The following is a 19,800-nucleotide window of genomic DNA, read 5'->3' as shown; positions in this document are numbered from 1 at the left end:
TGATTAGGTATCTGTAGTATTCAAGGCTTTCATCCCACTCTCCCAAGGAAAGTTAAGTCCTACTGGGGCCCTTCCATTTTCTGTAAGACACAGAAACACATTACTTCCATTAGTTGATGGAACCTTTCTTACAAATTTATTCCATCTATCATATACACCAAAGCGCTTATACTTTCACTTTACAGCAACTCTACAATAAATTCAATTTTAATTATTCTAAATCAACAGGGTTACATTATTGTATCAACAATATAATATAACACATTTACAAAAGAAGATGCTGGTTTAGCTTCTGTGTCTTTAGAAAAATCCCCGTGCTTTCTCTATAACATAATATATACAAGTAAATGTTAGATTTCATTCTACACGTATAACTTCATTCTATAACACAATTAGGGGGTGAGTATAGTTTGTAAGACCACCTTTAATTTGGAAGTATTTTTCATGAAAACACAAGCATGATTGCATTTATGTGTCTGTCATCATAGCCCTGAGGAAAATGATGCAGGAGAGTTGTGTGAGTTCATAGCCGGCCTAGGCTCAACAGTGAATTCCAGGATAGGACGGATATAAGAAAGCACTACAGTAGAAGGGCCAGCAGTCTCAATTAACCTGGACCCCTGAAATCTCTTAGATACTGAAACACTAACCAGGTAGCATACATCAGCTGATATGTAGGCTCCAACACATATCCAGCAGAGGGCTGCCAGATCAGGGTTAAGTCAGAGAAGATGCACCTAACCCTCAAGAGACTGGAGGCCCCAGGGAGTTTAGAGATCTGGTGGGGTAGGGGTTCGGGATAGGGACATCCTCGTTGAGACAAGGGGACGGGGAGGAGGTATGGGGTGTAGAACCAGGAGGGGATTAAAATCTGGAATTTAAAATAAATAAATAAATAAATAAATAAATAAATAAATAATAAATAGATAGATAGACAGACAGACAGACAGACAGACAGACAGACAGGAAGGAAGGAAGGAAGGGAGGAAGGAAGGAAGGAAGAAAGAAAGAAAGCACTACAGTGTCATTTCCTGCCTTAAAAACAAAACAAAACAAAACAAAACAAAACAAAACAAAACAAAACAAAACAAAAACCATGGCATGAGAGATTGCTCAGTGATTATGAGCATTCGCTGCTCTTCCATAATTGGGTTCCTGTTCCTATCATTCAGGTCACACAGTTTGCCTGTAACTATTCCTCCAGGGAATCTGACCCCTTCTGGATTTCTTTGGGTTAGTCAGATACCCATGGCATAAACACACACACACACACCATATAAATTAAGATTAAAAAATAGGTAAAAAGAAAAGAAGCATTTTAGAATATTCTGCAATGTAAACAAGAGCTAGTATACATTCACAACAGTACGTTCCTTACCTGCTCACAACACTGTGCTGGACTTTGCTGGATGACTCATCATACTATTGTTTGGCTTTCAGATTCTCCCTCTATTCTAGCTGTAGAATTAGGATGAGGCTGTTGGATCCCAATTCATTTTCAGTTCTCTCTGCAATGAATCAACTTGTGTCTATTTTTATTTGTTTATCATTTTTTAAAAGAAAAGAGCCATATACTTCTTCAAGAGAAATGGCGAATATTTCATTATTAATAAAAGAGAGCAGTCACAGGATTTGGAAAATTTCCTACCTTGTTGCTTCATTAGGTTACAAAGGATGTCACTGCTACTGGTAAGTTCTGAGAGGCATTCTTCATGGTTTTTGTAGAAGCTTGTGTTGTTTTTCACTCAAAATAAGAAATGAATGGGTGGGTAGGGAAGTGGGGGGGAGGGTATGGGAGACTTTTGGGATAGCATTCTAAATGTAATTGAGGAAAATACGTAATAATAAAAATATTAAAATAAAAAGAAATGAGTCATAAAAATCACTGTTCTAAGGGTTCAGACTGTTACTTTTATTACTGATATTTTAGTGACCTTAAGAAAGTGACTCCACGTTTTGTATTTCAATTTGTGCAGTCAGCAAATGATTTCCTCATTTGTGTAGATTTAATCTACTCATGTCTCAACATTTGTGTGATATGAGATTAAGTAGTCTGGGATCATGTCTCACCAAACACTAAATGACAGAGGGTAGAGCCTTTTATTCTGCCATTGTGATATTGTGTGATTATCATTAAGTGTTGAGGTTCTTCACCTCTTGAGGTTTGTGCAGTTTTTTTTTTAGAAGAGCCTGGGAGATCCCCGCTGCCTTTCATCAAAGAAAGAAGAAAACTTTTTTTCTCAACTTTATAATTTGCTCTCATTAGTTATAGGGCATGGTGTAACATGTGATCTTTGAAACATTTCTGCAAATCCTTGGGGGTTTGAGATGTACAGAATTCATCAAACCCATAAAACAAATTCTGCTGCTTGCTAAATTTTGTTTTGGCAGGAAGCCTAAAATTTTTTTTTATAATACTAATGAGCAGTTAGTTCACTTTCATTAATGAATATACTGCCTTAAACCAAACTTTATGACAGAAATTTAAAAACAGTTACAGAATGTAAGTTCTTGAAAGGACATTCAGCATTAACATTTATTAGTTACATGAAAAGTTAACAGTATGACTCTACTAAATTAGTATGGATGGCTGATGTAAATAAAAGTATTTGTATGCATTTTAATCGTCTGTTTATCAGTTGAAAGATATCTAGGCTGTATCCATTTCCTGCTATTGTGAAGAGTAGCAATGAGCATGGCTGAATTATCTCTGTTGCAAGATAATTTGAGAATAGGGCAAGTAGTCATGGAATTTGGTCATATGGTAGATCCAGTTTTCTGTTTTTAAGAATTCACACTGAATTCCCAATGGCTATACCAGGTTAGTGCCATAAACAGTGAATGAGTGTTGACCTTGCCTGGCATGCTCACCAGCACTGTTTGACAGCTGTTTTCTTGATCGTAGTCATTGAATTGAGCAAGACAAAATTGCTAAGTATTTCTAACTTGAGTTTCCAAGACTGCTAATACATTTAAATAAATATTCTAGCCATTTCTATTTCTTATTTTTAGAACCTTTTTTCCTTCAGGTATGTAGCCCTCCCCTTTCTTTAAAAGAGTCATTTGTTTTCTTGATTCTTTATGTTTTTGAGTTCTTTTTTATATTCTCAATATTAATTCTCTTTTGGATGAATAGCTGGCAAAGATTATCTCCCATTCTGTTGTCATTCTCGTCATTAAATAGATTGTTTCTTTTACTGTACATAAAGTTTGAGACCCCATTTGTTAAATTCTAGCCTCCTTTTCTGAGCAAATTTGGTCCTATTCAGAAGTAACCTTCTACTCCTGTACATTGTAGGTACTGGCCATGTTTTCTTCTATCATTTCAATGTTCAGATTTCATTGTGAGATTTTGATTTATTTGACTCTTGTGTTGGGTGATAGGTATGGGTCTAACTTCTTTATTCCACATGTGGACATCCAGTTTGTCAGCATTATTTACTGAAGATACTACCTTTTACTCCTGTGTATATTTTCTATGCTCTTTTTCAAAACATATATGGCTGTAATTCCATGCAATCATATTTGTGTCTCTTCTCTTCCCATCTCCACTTATCTTCAAATTCACAACCCCTCTTTCTTTAAATATCATTGTTACATATGTATATATAAACAAAGAAATATATAAATGCAACCTGCTAAGTTTCTTTCATGATGTTTTGTGGGAAGCCACATGTGCCGTTGCTGAGTGGCACTGACTACTGCTGGCCACCATGCATAAGATTGGACAAACAACCAATGTGTACATATGCAGTAAAGTTTTTTGCAAAAACACTGCCTGGCCCAGGCATGATAATGAGGTTCTGTAAGGTACTGAGAGTATAACCAATCAGATGTGAGACATGCAAATGATGCATGATAATGAGGTTCTGTAAAGTACTAAGAGAGTAACCAATCGGATGTGAGACATGCAAATGAGGTATGATAATGAGGCTCTGTGAGGTACTGAGAGAGAGTAGCCAATCAGATGAGGAACATGCAAATGAGGCTTAGTGCATAACCAATCAGGGTATGAGACACGCCTCTCCTAGGCCTATAAAAGCAGCACCAGCTCTGGGCAAAAAGTCTTTTCGCCTCTGCAATCAAGCTCTCCCAATAAACGTGTGCAGAAGGATCCTGTTGCAGCGTCGTTCTTGCTGGTCGAGTCGAGCGCGCGCAAGAAGTGGTGCCGAAAACCCGGGACAAGAAACATCTTCAGGCACGAGCGAAGACCCCCTGCTACAGGGAGGATTCAGAACTGCATCGCGGGGAAGGAGCGGTTAATAAAGGTTCCCGTAAAACAGACTGCTGAGAAGGATCCAGTGTGGATTCAGAACTCTTCAGCTGGGGAGCGGTGTTAATAAAGGTTCCTGCAAAACAGACTGCTGAGAAGGATTCAACTGCGTGGATTCAGAACTCTTCAGCTGAGGAACGGTGGTACCAGTAAGTATAAAGAAATTAAGGTAAGTCTCTGAGAGGTATGCTTTCTTACGCAGTGGGTCTGGTAATTGTTGCTGGGTTTGTGTGGGACCAGCTGTTAAGGAAGGGCAGCGACTTTGTAGGAGTACCAGGAAGGCATATCAGAAACAGAGAGAAAGGAAAAAGAAGACGCGCGCAGAAAAATAAGTAACTTAAGAAATATAAAAAGAGAAAAAGAAAGGAAGCTAAAATATAAAGATACAAAGGATAATATAAAATGTAAAGATACAAAGGATAATATAAAGATATAAAGGATAATATAAAAAATGAAGAACAAAAAATTAAGTCAATTTACCCTCCTCTCGAGGACTTTGACTAAAGAGGCAGCCTTCATCAAAGGCTTAAAGATAGCTCTCAGGGAAAGAGGAGTAACTATTAGAAGCAGCCACTGTGCAGAATTCCTAGAAGAAGGAGAAAAAATGAAAATAAGCTATTTCAGAGCCCTCCTAGGGACAGACAGAAAACGGGAGACGTCCTGCTTCCTCTCTGGCTCCTATGGAAATATTTTTAGCTTCGAATAGGATATCTGTGTTCTATTTTCTGTTTTTTGGTGCACCAAATTGTCTATATGTCTGTCAACTCGTGTTTGTTTTTGCTTGGATGATTGAATGATTGTTGTCCTGTGTTTCATGTTGAAAAATAAAAAAGCAGTCTCAGTCTGCACAGCAAAAATTGACAAGTTAGCTGCACAGTGGCTGGGAGTCAAGTACAGCTGAAAAAGCCCTGCTGAAGGCTGATTGCAAATGGAGCTTTTAAAGGGGCAGGCAGCCTTTTGCTTGTAACAGAAAGTTAGCTTAAAATTGGAAACCCAAGGTTGGAGTTATTCTAAACAACATAAGAAAACAGGTAATATGCAAAAGCAGTGTACAAAGGGTAGAAAGAGTATGTTTGAAAATAAAGTACATATCTTTACAAATAGAAGGAAAACCCTTTCAAGGTATAATGGATACAGGAGCAGATAAAAGCATTATATCTAGTAAGTGGTGGCCTGCTTCTTGGCCTGTTAATCAATCGTCACATAGCTTACAAGGATTAGGATATGAGGCTACCCCAACTATAAGTGCAAAATCCTTACAATGGAAAGATAAAGAAGGAAGGACAGGGCTTTTTCAACCATATGTACTCCCTTTGCCTGTAAACTTGTGGGGGAGAGATGTGTTATCAGCTATGAACTTTATATTGACTAATGATTACTCTCAGAAAAGCAAGGAAATGATGAAAGGAATGGGGTATATACCTGGACTAGGTCTTGGAAAAATTTTGCAAGGTAGAATTTCACCAGTTAAAGCCACAGAAAAGGCAGACAAGAAAGGGCTGGGTTTTTTCTAGGGGCCACTGAAGAGCCTTTGCCCATTCCGTAGCATACGGAGGACATGGTGTAGGTGCCTCAATGGCCTTTACCCTCTGAGAAGTTAAAAGCAGCTAAAGAATTAGTACAAGAACAATTAGACCTGGGACATGTGGAACCCACTCAATAACCCTGGAATACCCCCATTTTTGTTGTAAAGAAAAAGTCAGGTAAATGGAGATTGTTACATGACCTAAGAGCCATTAATGCACAAATGCAAGTTATGGGTCCTGTAAAAAGAGGACTCCCCCTACTCTCAGCTCTACCTAAGGACTGGAGAATTATAGTAGTAGATATTAAGGATTGTTTCTTTTCAATTCCATTAAATAAGAAAGATAAACCTAGATTTGCATTCACCTTACCTTCTATTAATCATATGGAACCTGATAAAAGGTACCAGTGGCAGGTATTACCCCAAGGAATGGCAAATAGCCCTACCATATGTCAGTTATATGTAGGAAAAGCTTTACAACCGGTTAGGGATGGTTTCCCCTCCTTAAAAATCTGTCATTATATGGACGACATTGTAATCTGTGGACCTGAAGAAGAAAGTATACAGCAAGCTTATGGCTTGCTTAATGAAACTTTAAAAAAATAATGGTTTGAGTATTGCACCAGAAAAGGTACAGCAGTCTAATGTTAGTCATTTTCTAGGAGCCACTATTACTTTACAATGTGTCACCCCACAAAAGATTAGTATTAGAAAAGACCATCTAAAGACACTAAATGATTTTTAAAAATTATTAGGAGATATAAATTGGATTAGACCTTATTTAAGGATCCCTACTTCGGAATTAAAACCTTTATTTCAAATTTTAGAAGGAGACTCACATATAACCTCATTGAGACAATTAACACCTGAGGCTTCTGATGTTCTTAGGAAAGTGGAAAAGGCGATCCAAACAGCACAGTTTACTCGTATAAATGAGCAAGAACCTTTGTGCCTATGCATATTATGCACCATCAATCTGCCAACTGCTGTGTTATGGCAAAATGGTCCTTTAGTATGGATACATCCACATATATCCCCTAATAAGACTATAGAGCATTATCCCACCATGGTAGCAAATATGGCCCACAAAGGGATAAAAACTTCAATCACTCACTTTGGAAAAATGCCTGATAGCATAATTGTCCCGTATACTGTCGCACAAATGCAAATATTGTGTGCTACTATAGATGAATGGGCCATTCTTAGATGCAGTTATTCTGGTTTAATTGATAATCATTATCCTAAACATCCGTTATTACATTTTATGTTATTGCATCCAGTAATATTTCCAAAGGTAACGGCTAATACCCCTATAAAGGGAGCCATTGATATTTATACAGATGGATCCAAAACAGGAGTTGGAAGTTATGTAATCAATGAAAAGGCTGTAAGGTTGCAATTTACACCAGGAGCCCCTCAATTGGTAGAATGTTTGGTGGTTTTAGAAGTCTTTAAAAGATTTCTTATGCCCATAAATATTATCTCTGATTCTGTTTATGTAGTTAATGCGGTTCTAGCATTAGAGACTGCCGGAAATTTTAAACAGTCCAGTCCTGTATCTGAAATTTTGATGAAAATACAAAATTGTATTTTGATGCGTGAGCATCCCTTTTATATTCAACATATTAGAGCACATACATCTTTACCTGGACCTATGGTTAAGGGAAATGCAATTACTGACTCAGCCACCAGAGACGTGGTTTTCCTAATTCAAAGTTCTATAGAAAGTGCAAAGAAATTTCATCAACTTTATCATGTCCCTGCTTCTACATTACGACAAAAGTTTAAACTCACACGATCCGAAACCCGAAATATTGTCCTACAGTGTGGTAAATGTGTAGAATTTGTTAATGCACCTTCCGTGGGTGCTAATCCTCGCGGATTGCAACCCCTAGATGTTTGGCAAATGGACGTCATGCATATCCCATCTTTTGGGAAATTACAATATCTACATGTATCCATCGATACCAGTTCTGGTGTCCTACATGCCTCTCCCTTGACAGGGGAAAAAGCAGTTCATGTCCTATCTCACTGCTTAGAGGCTTGGGCTGCATGGGGCAAGCCCCTAGTGTTAAAGACAGATAATGGTCCTGCATATACTTCTTCTAAATTTAGCCAATTTTGCAAACAAATGCAAGTAAAACATATTACTGGATTGCCCTATAATCCACAGGGCCAAGGCATAATTGAGAGAGCCCATCGCACTCTGAAACAATATTTGCAAAAACAGAAAGGGGGAATAGAGGCTATGACGCCAAAGATGGCTCTATCCCTTACAATATTTACTCTTAATTTTTTAAAATTGGATGATGCTGGAAGATCACCAGCTGAAAGGCACGGACAATGGCCTCAATCGCCCAATGAAATGGTCAAATGGAAAAATGTCCTTGATAATAAATGGTATGGCCCGGATCCTATTTTAATCAGATCCCGGGGAGCTATTTGTATTTTCCCACAGGGTGAAGAAAATCCACTTTGGGTCCCGATGCGACTGACAAGGACCGTGAAAGAGCAAGATGAACCCCAAGATGATTCTCCTGCTCCTGATGATTGAGACCGGGATAAGTATACCTTTGTGGGCCATAGTAAGATCATGGCCAGTACCTTTACCGGTATATTCCAATTCTTCTACCTTGCCTTTATTTTTTGCAACGGAATGTTATTTGGATGCGCCTTGTGCACGACAAACTCCTCAAGAGCCACGGGTGTATAATAGTACTAGTTTTCATTTGAATTATACACTATGCTTTGTGCATAATGTGGATAAACCTTTTACACCCTGTATATTTTTAAAGAAAAAGATTATCTCTAATTGGGCAGATCCCATTAGCCAAAATAAGGTGAGCTCTGGAGTGTTGTTTAATGCTTTAACGCAAGTTGCTCAAGGAGCGCAATCAGGCTCAGGTGATGTTGAAAATAATATAACTTCACCTATAAACATCACCACTATTATGATAAAGGGAAAGGTGACCATTCCCAAAAGATCACGATGGCCTGTTGGCAATGCTACTGCTATACGCAGCATGCCTTGGTGTCATCCGGACCTCGCATTTCCTATAGTTTTTTCACCTTGTCAATCAAAAATTTTTCCTCGGAAAGAAATAGCAAAGGGTTTTGTTTTGTCACCCCCACTAGATTTTGCTATAATGAACGATAAAGGAGATGCTACAGGGAAAGAAAATATTTGGCCATATTACCAATGGATTTTAAGCAATGAGGCAGGTGCTAGTACCAGTCTGTCAGCCTTTGCATTGCTGACTGGAACCTTTCATGAGATACTGAATGTTTCTGCCACTCTTTCCAATACCTCTACTCATTTAGATAATGTGACAACTAATAGAATTATCAAAAATATGACTACTTCTCCAGTAGAAGTTTGTGTTAATCCTCCATTTTTCTTTATATTGGCTGAATTTCAAAATAATACAGAATGGTTAGATTGTACAAATGTCACTTGTTTTTTGACGCAATGCTGGAATGGAACCAAATTCTTAGCCTTAGTGGTTCATCTACCAATCTTTGTCCCTGTGCCTGTTGAGGCAGATCCAGAGAAGTTCCCAATAACGAGTCTTATTCGGCAAAAGAGAGGTTTTGGAATCACAGCTGCCATTATTACAGCCATTGTGATGTCCGCGGCATCAGCAGTTACCGCAGGAACTGCTATGGCCCATCAAGTTAATACTGCTGACACCATAAGTCAGATAGCAGAAAAATCCTCTGAAGCATTGCTTACCCTGCAAAAGGTGGATTCTCATATCGCCTCAGGGTTAATGCTAGTGAATCAGAGAGTGGATATTTTACAACATAATATGGAACGGATGATGGATGTCATACAAATGAGTTGTGTGGCATCCACATCGCATGTGTGCATTACTCCCAATAAGTATATTAATAATTCTTTTATTAAAAGTACAGACCTATCGAATTACCTGAAGGGGAACTGGTCGCAGGAGCTGGAGAGGTTGCAGGCGAGACTGCAGATGCAGATCCTGAACCTTAATGGGACCAGAGTGGAACCAGTGACCCTCGGAGACTTTACCTCTTGGTTTACCTCTGCTTTTTCTTACTTTAAGGAATGGGTGGGAGTGATTTTGTTTGGTGCTGCCATATGCTGTGGACTGGTGTTCATGCTCTGGTTGGTATGCAAATTCAGAACCCAACAAAAATGTGACAGGGTGATTGTAACTCAGGCACTTTTAGCTATTGAAAACAGCTCCTCCCCTGAAATTTGGTTATCTATGCTCAAGAATTAGTCAGCATGAGATTAGATGAGAGAGACTCAACGATCATTGATCAGCCCTTGCTCATCAATAGGGTGATCATGATTTCCCCACTAATTCAATTTTTGGTTGGCCTCTTTTGCAGAGTTCGCCCTAGGTCATTTAGCAGTTATTGTCACACAGCACTGCAGTATCCAGAGACGGGCAACTTTCCTCGTGCACAGTCCAACCTAAGACATGGGGCCCGGTGGCGATAGGGTTACCCTATGACGGGTAAGGCTGTGACATTAGAGGAACGACCTAAAACAGGAGCCACGGCGGATGGGCATAATTGCACAGGCCTAGTCCAGCCTCATTTTATTAAAACAAACAGGGGGAGATGTGGGAAGCCACATGTGCCGTTGCTGAGTGGCACTGACTACTGCTGGCCACCATGCATAAGATTGGACAAACAACCAATGTGTACATATGCAGTAAAGTTTTTTGCAAAAACACTGCCTGGCCCAGGCATGATAATGAGGTTCTGTAAGGTACTGAGAGTATAACCAATCAGATGTGAGACATGCAAATGATGCATGATAATGAGGTTCTGTAAAGTACTAAGAGAGTAACCAATCGGATGTGAGACATGCAAATGAGGTATGATAATGAGGCTCTGTGAGGTACTGAGAGAGAGTAGCCAATCAGATGAGGAACATGCAAATGAGGCTTAGTGCATAACCAATCAGGGTATGAGACACGCCTCTCCTAGGCCTATAAAAGCAGCACCAGCTCTGGGGAAAAAGTCTTTTCGCCTCTGCAATCAAGCTCTCCCAATAAACGTGTGCAGAAGGATCCTGTTGCAGCGTCGTTCTTGCTGGTCGAGTCGAGCGCGCGCAAGAATGTTTGTGTGTATAGCCCCAGTGGATACATCTACAATCCAACTCATGCGCTTAAGATTTAGGGAATTTCACTGAAGTGGGAGGAGAAAGATTATAAGAGCCAGAAGACCAGGAAGTCTGTTGGGAGATTGTGTCTCCTAGAAATGATAGAGAAGCTATAATTATGGTACCTATCAGGTCCTGGGCGTTTTTTGGTTGAGATACTATTAATGACTGTTTCTATTTCTTTAGGGGATATGGGACTGTTTAGGTAATTAATCTGATCCTGATTTAACTTTGGAACCTGGTATCTGTCAAGAAAATTGTCCATTTCATCCAGGTTTTCCAGTTATGTTGAGTACAGACTTTTGCAGTAGGATCTGATGATTTTTTTTTTATTTCTTCAGATTCTGTTGTTATTTTTCCCTTTTCAAGTCTGATTTTGTTAATTAGGATACTGTCCCTGTGCCCTCTAGTTAGTCTGGCTAAGGGTTTATCTATCTTGTTGATTTTCTCAAAGAACCAGCTCTTGGTTTGGTTGATTCTGTGTATAGTTCTTTTTGTTTCTACTTGGTTGATTTCAGCCCTGAGTTTGATTATTTCTTGCTGTCTACTCCTCTTGGGTGAATTTGCTTCCTTTTGTTCTAGAGCTTTCAGGTCTTCTGTCATGTCAATTGCACAATGTTTCTGTTTTTATCGTGGAATTTTTTTAATTGGATGTTATTTTCCTCTTGTTTTTTATATTACAGTTTACTTACTTTGTTGAAATTATTGTTAAGTGCATTTTGGTTAAATATCTTTTTTATTAATCCCTTTACCCATGTACAGATGTAAAACCAAAGTGGATGATGACCAGAGTGAGGTGCAAGGCACAGGTAGAGAATCCTTTTTGGTTATTCTCATCTGGAGGAATTTTGAGGACACAGGAAAGGACGAACACATAAGTCAAGAGTCTGAGCAAGAATGTACCCAACAAACCCAACACTGACATCAGTCAAGAAGCTGAGTAAGATTGTACTCATCAGGTTGAGCATTGATATTAGTGGTGCACTGAATTCTGAGAAGTTACTGTCTATGCAGTGCAGTAACTGCCTTCATATGGCAGAAGAAATGTCTGATGAGGTTAAGTATACAGAAAGACACTATGGATACTAGTGCAAGTTGTATAAAAATAGATCAAGGAGTCTCCAACCAAAGCAGAGGCCACAAGCTGTCTGCATGCAACACTGGTCATCAGAGAAGAGAATATCTGAAATTTCCTTAGCACCATTAATGAACTGCAGGGGAAAAAGGTAAAGTCAGTGCTCAACCCAGCCACACTTAGATTGGTTTACATTTCTTAAAATAAAATGTTAAATGAGTATCTTTTGCTTCTACAAAAACTATTGGATTAATAAAAAAAAAAACAAATTAAGACTGTAAAGTCAGATTTTCATGACTTCAAAACATGGTTAATACAAGTTTAACCTCTATAATAAAACCTAAATGTTGTACTTTTCTCGCGAGAGAGAGAGAGAGAGGGAGAGAGAGAGAGAGAGAGAGAGAGAGAGAGAGACAGACAGAGAGAGAGAGAGAGAAAGAGAGGATATCTAAGAGTGTTACAAATGGCCAGGAAGCAGTCATACCCCATGAAGGTGAGAAGGATATAGTGTGTTCCACTAAGGCCCAGGAAGAAACACACTTGCAAGCCACAGCTTGTGACTGAAATGTGACTGTCCTTGTCCACCAGATTCACCAGCATTTTGGGGATGATAGGGTATAGCAGGTCTCAGAGAAAGATAATGCTCTGAGGAAGAAGTAAATAAGGGTGTGGAGAGATCTGTCCACCGAAGTCAAACTCATCATGGCCAGGTTGTCTGCAAGAATGACTGTATGTAGGCAAAAGAAGGCCAAAATAGAGGAAGGTCTGTACATGTGGGTAAGCTGAGGAGCCTGTGAGGATGAGTTTGTTCAGGATTGTGGGCTGATTGTCATTGCCTAGGTTCTTGAAATGAGAAAAAACAAAGAACTAATACATCTTCAATTTTTCTTATCCTTTAATGTATTCAAATGAAATGAATGGTGTGAATACAATGGATCATAAGATTACAACACACAATCAATTTTCTATTCAGTTCAGCAAAACTTAGCCAAGTACATAGTTCAATTTCCTAATTATGCATTCATTCATTTCTTCAGGAACTCATTACTAATGATATGATTATGTCCAGAGGAATCATTCTGGCATATTTAAAACATTTTGTTAGTTGGTAATTTAATATTGGTGAAATACCCCAATTGGTATTCAGTTGAAAGAGCTTCAGATACATTAGCTAAGCTTCATTTGAATAAGACTCTTTACACTGAAATATACTGAGTGAGTTTGTAGCCAGAGCAAATTTATCAGTTGATAGCACATTCCCTGAACAAGCACAAGGACTGGAGTTCAAAGTGTAGCACCAAAATAAAAGCTGGGCAAGCCTGCATCCCAGCACTGAAGATACAGAGAAGGCATCACTGGGCCAATTGTCTAACTAGGCTCTTTGGAACTGGCCATATCTCACCTCAGCAGAGACTTTGCCTCAGTCAATGGACTAGAGAAGGGTTGAGGAAGGCACTTAATGTCAGCTTTGGGCCTTCATGGGTGTGTCCAGTCATGTGCATGTCCACTCGTGCCCGCCCATACATATACGTGAAAATTCATACTCACACATAAACATGAAAATCATAACATAAAATAACACGCTGAAGGATAAATAAAGAGATAGTTAGCTCTAACACAGACACTCTTCAATAAAAAATTGGCTCTAAATATTCATAAAGTAAATGCAGAGACTGATCTATAAGTAATTTGAAGACTACACATGTGCAATGGCTTACAAATGCTAGAGAAACCTGAAGCATTTTTCTTATTGAAGAAGACATCTAGATCCTAAATTATTAAAGAAATATTTAACAACTTGCTTTGATTTCAATACTCTGAGAGGAGGCAAGCACGGAAGGTAAAATACCCCAGCAATCAATTTGAAAATAGTTATCGCACAATAGCTCAGCCCTAAATTGGATTTATGCCCCACTATCAAGACTCTAGATGAATTACAGAAGAGGAGGCAGAAAGAATGCAGGAACTGAATGATGGGAAGAATTCTTTAAATTTCTGCATTATGGACATTATATGGTGATCACAATCATTGTCTCACACCTGCACAAGATCAAGGCAGTCCAAATCCCAGCACATATAGAGCTGATGATCATTAGACATGATTATATTCTGATGATCTATTGGCAATAAATAGCTTCTGGAAAAGGGAAAATTCCTTCTTTATTAAATATTTGGCCACTGGTATATTTTCCATGCTCCAGGGGGAATACCCATGCAATATGGGAGCTCTAACTGGATTTAGTGGACTATCAAGAAAGGAAGATGGGAGAGAGTCTTGGGATCTATGTGTGGGGAGTTGGAAGATAGAAATGGAAGATAGAAACAACTATACTCCATTGCATGCATATATGCAATTTCCAAAAACTATGGAAAAGTACCCCAGGATTCTCAGGGTTAGTAATGACAAGAACACGTGGTGATATTCACACCTAATACAGGCATCCATGAGATCATGCTCATTTTCTGAATGCTCAGATCATCATTAAGAAAGAGACAAAGGATGCAAAACCACCGTGTCAATTTTTCAGTAACTATGATCTATTTAATCTCATCCTCCCCACTACCACAATATGATGCCTGTCTTTATAATTAATATATTCAATTTTATATTATACAAAGTTATGTTTCCTGTCTCACAAGTCAAAACATTTGACAAGTAGTATTTATGGAGTCTACATTTCCCCAAATTCTTTCAAATGTTTATTGATTTTTCACTTCACTGCATAATTATGAAAAGCATAAGACAGCTGTGATTCATGTAGGACAGCTGAGATTAACTTACTTTGGAAATAATTATATCTAGAAAGTGACACATTTGTAACTGGAATCACACTGTTTTGTCTCTAACTCCAAGTTTTTCCACTCCCCAGTGTTTTTTTTTTCAATAATGTGACTATGATAAATTATTTCTGTGTTTCTCAAGGTGACACTGCAGAAGAATTTAAGAAGACAGGAATCCCCAATAAGCATTGTCTGGACAAGTTAAGGATTAGAAAAAAATCCATAGATAATGTCTGCTTTACTTTTTCACTATTGTAAATTTTGAACAGGTACAGTAACAGAATTTCCACAGTTCTTAGATTTAAATAAGACTAAATTAGCTTATGGCAAAGTCTTGCCATTGTCAGAAGAGGCCACGAAAAATAATGTAAATATAAAAGTGGTTCCCGAGATAACCTAGGACTCTGTGGACTCCACCATTTATGTTTTTTGATTCTTCTGTCTTTTTACACCTGCTTCAGTAACTCTTTCCATGTCATGCATGAACAACATTCTCTAACTTTCTTTCTTTTCTGATCCATTTTCCCTTTCTTATATTGTTTCAGTACCTTCTCATCTGTGAATAATTATTTCTCGGTTAGAAAGTAGGTTTCTGCTCTCTCTCTCTCTCCCTCTCTCGGTGTGTGTGCATATATATATATATATGTATATATACACATACACACATACATATATATACAGATATCACATATATTACATATGTATGAACATATAGTTTATATATTATGTATATTTTACAGAAGAATATATGTGACAGAGGATAGGCATGAGCCTCTTTAGTATCTGCATATGTTGTAGATTTTTGAAGTCTCAATATCTGCTTCCTCTGTATTATAACATTTACTCTTCTTATTACTTAGGTCCTTAAAAGGCTCTTCTGTTATCTCGCTCATTCAAATATATATAGATGAAAGTCAGTAGAACATTACACACAATACCCTAAAATTCTCTGACTCTTTATGTAGCAACTCTGTAAGGAAGCTATTTCTAGGTATTTAAAATGAGATAAACTTACTTCATTAAATGAAAGTAAGAAAACACTAGCAAAAAGGATGTTTAAATTAGTCTTGGTATGTTTAGAGGGAATTCATGATTTTTCTATAACATATTATGAATGTATAAGTAAGTGCTATACTTTGTTAAACATGTATAGTCACCTCCAACCCAGCCATGAGATGGCTGTTATTTTCAAAGTTGTCATTAATATAAGAAGCATTTTGAAATGCAAACACAGGTGTGGTGGTGCAAGCCTGTCATCCTGTAATTAAAGCACTCAGAAGGCTGAAGCAGGAGAGTTGAATGTATTCAGGGCCTGCCTGGACTGAACAGTAAGTACTAGGTCAGCATTGGTTAAAGTATAATATAATGGTTCACTTGTTCTTAAAAGAACAGGAGAGATGACTCAACAATTAAGGACCCCTGCTCAGTTCCCAGCACCCACATGAAGCAGTTCACAAGTGCCTATAACTCCAGCTCCAGTTATTGGATCCCACATCTTATTCACCTATTTCTGAAGTTGTCACTAAACTGAGTGTTTCCAATCACATTTGTGTTATCAATGTATAGGCTAGGGAATTGTAGACTCTCTTCAATGTCAAAAGGAAGTAACGAGTAGGGAAGCAGGCAGGGCTATCCAAAAGACAATTTCTGTCTGTGGTGACAGCTAATTATGAATAAAAAAGAGTCAGCCATCTAGAATATTTTGATACCTCTCATGTAATAAAATTCCAAAGCCAAGTCACTGTCACAAGTATACTCTAAAAGACACTCTTCATAATTTGGGGGGTCAGGATTTATTATCCTCCACAATTGAGAACTGGCTTATTTTGCCTCCACATTCCTCATTCTTAGGCATCTTAGGGTTACTCTCACAGATTCCTAGGAGTTTCTATTGCCCTAGGTTTCTAGCTTGTCCCTGAGATACGTTGGCCCATTCTAGTTGTGTCTCTTAATACTCTCTCCTTCTGTCCTTCCCAACATTGATCTCTCCTGTTCCTATCCCCACCCCCTCCCCAAGAAGTCCCATCCTTTTCACTCAGCTTCTTTTGGTTTGTGGATGATAGCATGGTTATCCTTTACTTTAGGGCTAATATACACTTATAAGTGAGCACATACTGTGTTTGTCTTTCTGAGTTTGGTTTATCTCACTTGGGATGTGTTCTCCTACTTTCAACCATTTGCCAGCAAATTTCATGATGATATTGATTTTAATAGCTGAGTAATACTCCACTGTGAAAACATACCACATTTTCTTTATTCCTTTTTCGGTTGAGGGACATTTATATTGTTTCCAGTTTCTGGCTATTATGAATAAAGCTGCTATGAACAAGGTTGAACAAGTGTCCTTGTGGTAGGATGGAACATCTTTTGGGTGTATGCTCACGAGTGGTATATCTGGGTCTTAAGAAAAGTGAAAATCTCAATTTTCTGAGAAATTGCCATGTTGATTTTCAAACACACCTGTTCGTGGAACATCATATTGCTGCTTTATTTAGTTTCTCACTTGTGAGTTATGCAGGAGATGCAGAAATTAATTGGAAGAAGCCCCATATCATCAGAAGAAAGGGAAATGAAGTATTTGAATAACTTCCTGAGCAAACCTAGAAAATGCCTGAAGAAGCTCCGGTGAAACCCAGTTGCTTGTTCCTATATCCAAGCCATTCTACAGAGGTGATGTAACCAGTTCTCCAGTTCTGATTAGTAAAGAAATAATATATTAACAATTACAACTGAAAATTATTTTTTCAAGACTACTGTCTTTCTCATGATCTTTCTGAAAGCATTCTTCATATCCTTATTCCTGAGTGTGAATATGATTGGACTGAGGAATGGGGTAATGACGGTATATGGAACTGCTATGAGTGTGTCATCTCCTCCGGAGTTTTCTGGCTTCATATAAACAACAGATGCAAAAACAAAGTGGATGAGGACCACAGTGAGGTGTGAGGCACAGGTGGAAAATGCCTTTTGTTTACCCTCAGCTGAAGGGATCTTGAGGACAGAAGAAAGGATGAACACGTAAGTCAGAAGGATGAGCAAGAATGTACCCAGCAAACCAGACACTGACATCAGTGTTACAATGAATTCTGTGAAGTTACTGTCTGTGCAGGACAGCCTCAGAACTGCCCTCATATGGCAGAAGAAGTGTCTGATGAGGTTAGGTATGCAGAAAGACACCCTGAATATCAGTGTTGTCTCAATGAGAGAAATAAAGAAGCCTCCAACCCAAGCAGAGGCCACAAGTTGTCCACATGCAACATTGGTCATTAGAAGAGGATATCTGAGGGGGTTGCAGATAGCCAGAAATCGGTCATACCCCATCAAAGTGAGAAGGATACAGTTTGTTCCTCCAAGGCCCAGGAAGAAACACATCTGCAAGCCACAGCCTGTGACTGAAATGCGGCTGTCCTTGTCTATCAGATCCACCAGCATCTTGGGGATGATAGTCAGGGTGTAGCAGGTCTCAGAGAAGGAGAGTGCACTGAGAAAGAAGTACATAGGAGTGTGGAGAGATCTGTCCACCCAAGTTAAACCCATGATGGCCAGGTTGCCTGCAAGAGTGACCATATACAGGCAAAGGAAGACCACAAAGAGCCAGGTCTGTACAAGTGGGTAAGCTGAGAAGCCTATGAGAATGAATTCTTTCAGGATTGTTTGGTTGATCATCATTTCTTAGGTTCCTGAAATATAAAAGGACACATAAATCTATGATTCTCCTAATTCTTTAATATAATTAAATAAGATGCAAGGTACGAATATAACACATGGTAATATTACACTCAATTTTTCATCCAGTTTAGCAAAATTTATCCATGTATGTAGAGGATGTGATTTCCTAGGTATTCATTCATGTATCTCTTCAATAATATCTTAATTGTGACTTACTATGCCACAAGAAAGTTCATTTACTCTTGTCTTACAAAGGTTGACTATCAATAAAATTTCCTAGTGCTATGTTTGGTTGACCTCCCTTGAGTTGTTGGCCCATCACAATGATGTCTCAGTCCTAAATATCTCTGCCCCAAATACAAGGGAAACCAAGTTTGTCAAAGTTTACTAAAGCTCACACCACATATTGAGCCCCACACAACAGTTTTGGGGGCCATCAACACTCCACTCTCACTAAACAATAAAACTTTTTTGTGTGTGTGAAATGTTCTGTGGATAGCCATTAAATTCATTTTGTTATAACATCTGTTAGTTGTGTTCTTGGGAGAGGAGAAGAGGATGGGAATGGGGAGAGCGGTATCTGATGTGGGGAGAGGCAGAAAAGACCCCAAGAGGACCAGGAAAATGAATGGAAATTTGCAGCTTCTGGGGTGTGGGGTGGGGAGGAATATCTAGGAAATCCTAGAGAAGTGGAATGGGGCAGGCTTGCATGAGTCAAGGCAGGAGCTGAGATGCCTAACAGATACCTCTACATGAAACATGAAGAGGCCCACCTCCTGAAGGTTAGCAGGACTCCAAGTATAGGGATGAGGACATTAAATCACCCACTAAACTTGCAGCCCCAAATTTGTCCTGTTAAACAGAAATGCAGAAATAACAATGGAATGGCCAACTAATAGCCAGTCCAAGTGGAAACTCATCCCACGGGCAAGCACTAATCCCTGATGCTATTAATGAATCTCTCTTATGTTTTCAGAGAGTAGCCTACCATAGGTGTCCTCTGAGAGGATCTACTGAGCAGCTGATTGAAACAGATGTAGATACCCACAGCCCAACATTGGACAGAGGTTAGGTACATTTACGAAAGAGTTGGGTGTTGGACTGAAGGCTCTGAGGGGATGGAAACCCCACGAAAGGACCAACAAAGTGAACTAATCTGCACCCCTGGGAGCTCTCAGAGACTGATCCAGCAACAAATGAACATACACGGGCTGGAATGAGGCCCCTACCACATATGAAACAGATGTAGAACTCAGTTTCTAGGGATGCCTTGTCTGGCCTCAGTGGTAGAGGATGTGCCAGACACTTGATGTGTCAGAGTGGAGGCCAGC

General features: G+C 38.9%; 1 protein-coding gene and 1 pseudogene across 1 annotated transcript; both read right to left on the bottom strand.

Annotated features, from left to right (window-relative positions):
* Positions 11,702-12,838, bottom strand: Olfr416-ps1 (olfactory receptor 416, pseudogene 1; annotated as a pseudogene).
* Olfr417 (olfactory receptor 417) lies at positions 17,537-18,466 on the bottom strand. The gene has a single exon (NM_207137.3). It carries the CDS (start codon positions 18,464-18,466, stop codon positions 17,537-17,539), a length of 930 nt encoding a protein of 309 aa, NP_997020.3.
* Positions 18,467-19,800: the final 1,334 nt, after the last annotated feature.

The sequence above is a fragment of the Mus musculus genome, chromosome 1, assembly GCF_000001635.26.
Source record: "Mus musculus strain C57BL/6J chromosome 1, GRCm38.p6 C57BL/6J".
In the NCBI taxonomy this organism is placed as follows: Eukaryota; Metazoa; Chordata; class Mammalia; order Rodentia; family Muridae; genus Mus; species Mus musculus.
Note: the sequence above shows the minus strand (reverse complement) of the source record. Positions and strands in the feature narration are given on the sequence as shown.

Excerpts from the sequence above, each read along its gene's own strand:
- Olfr417 (NM_207137.3), bottom strand. The coding sequence starts at position 18,466 with ATGATCAACCAAACAATCCTGAAAGAATTCATTCTCATAGGCTTCTCA.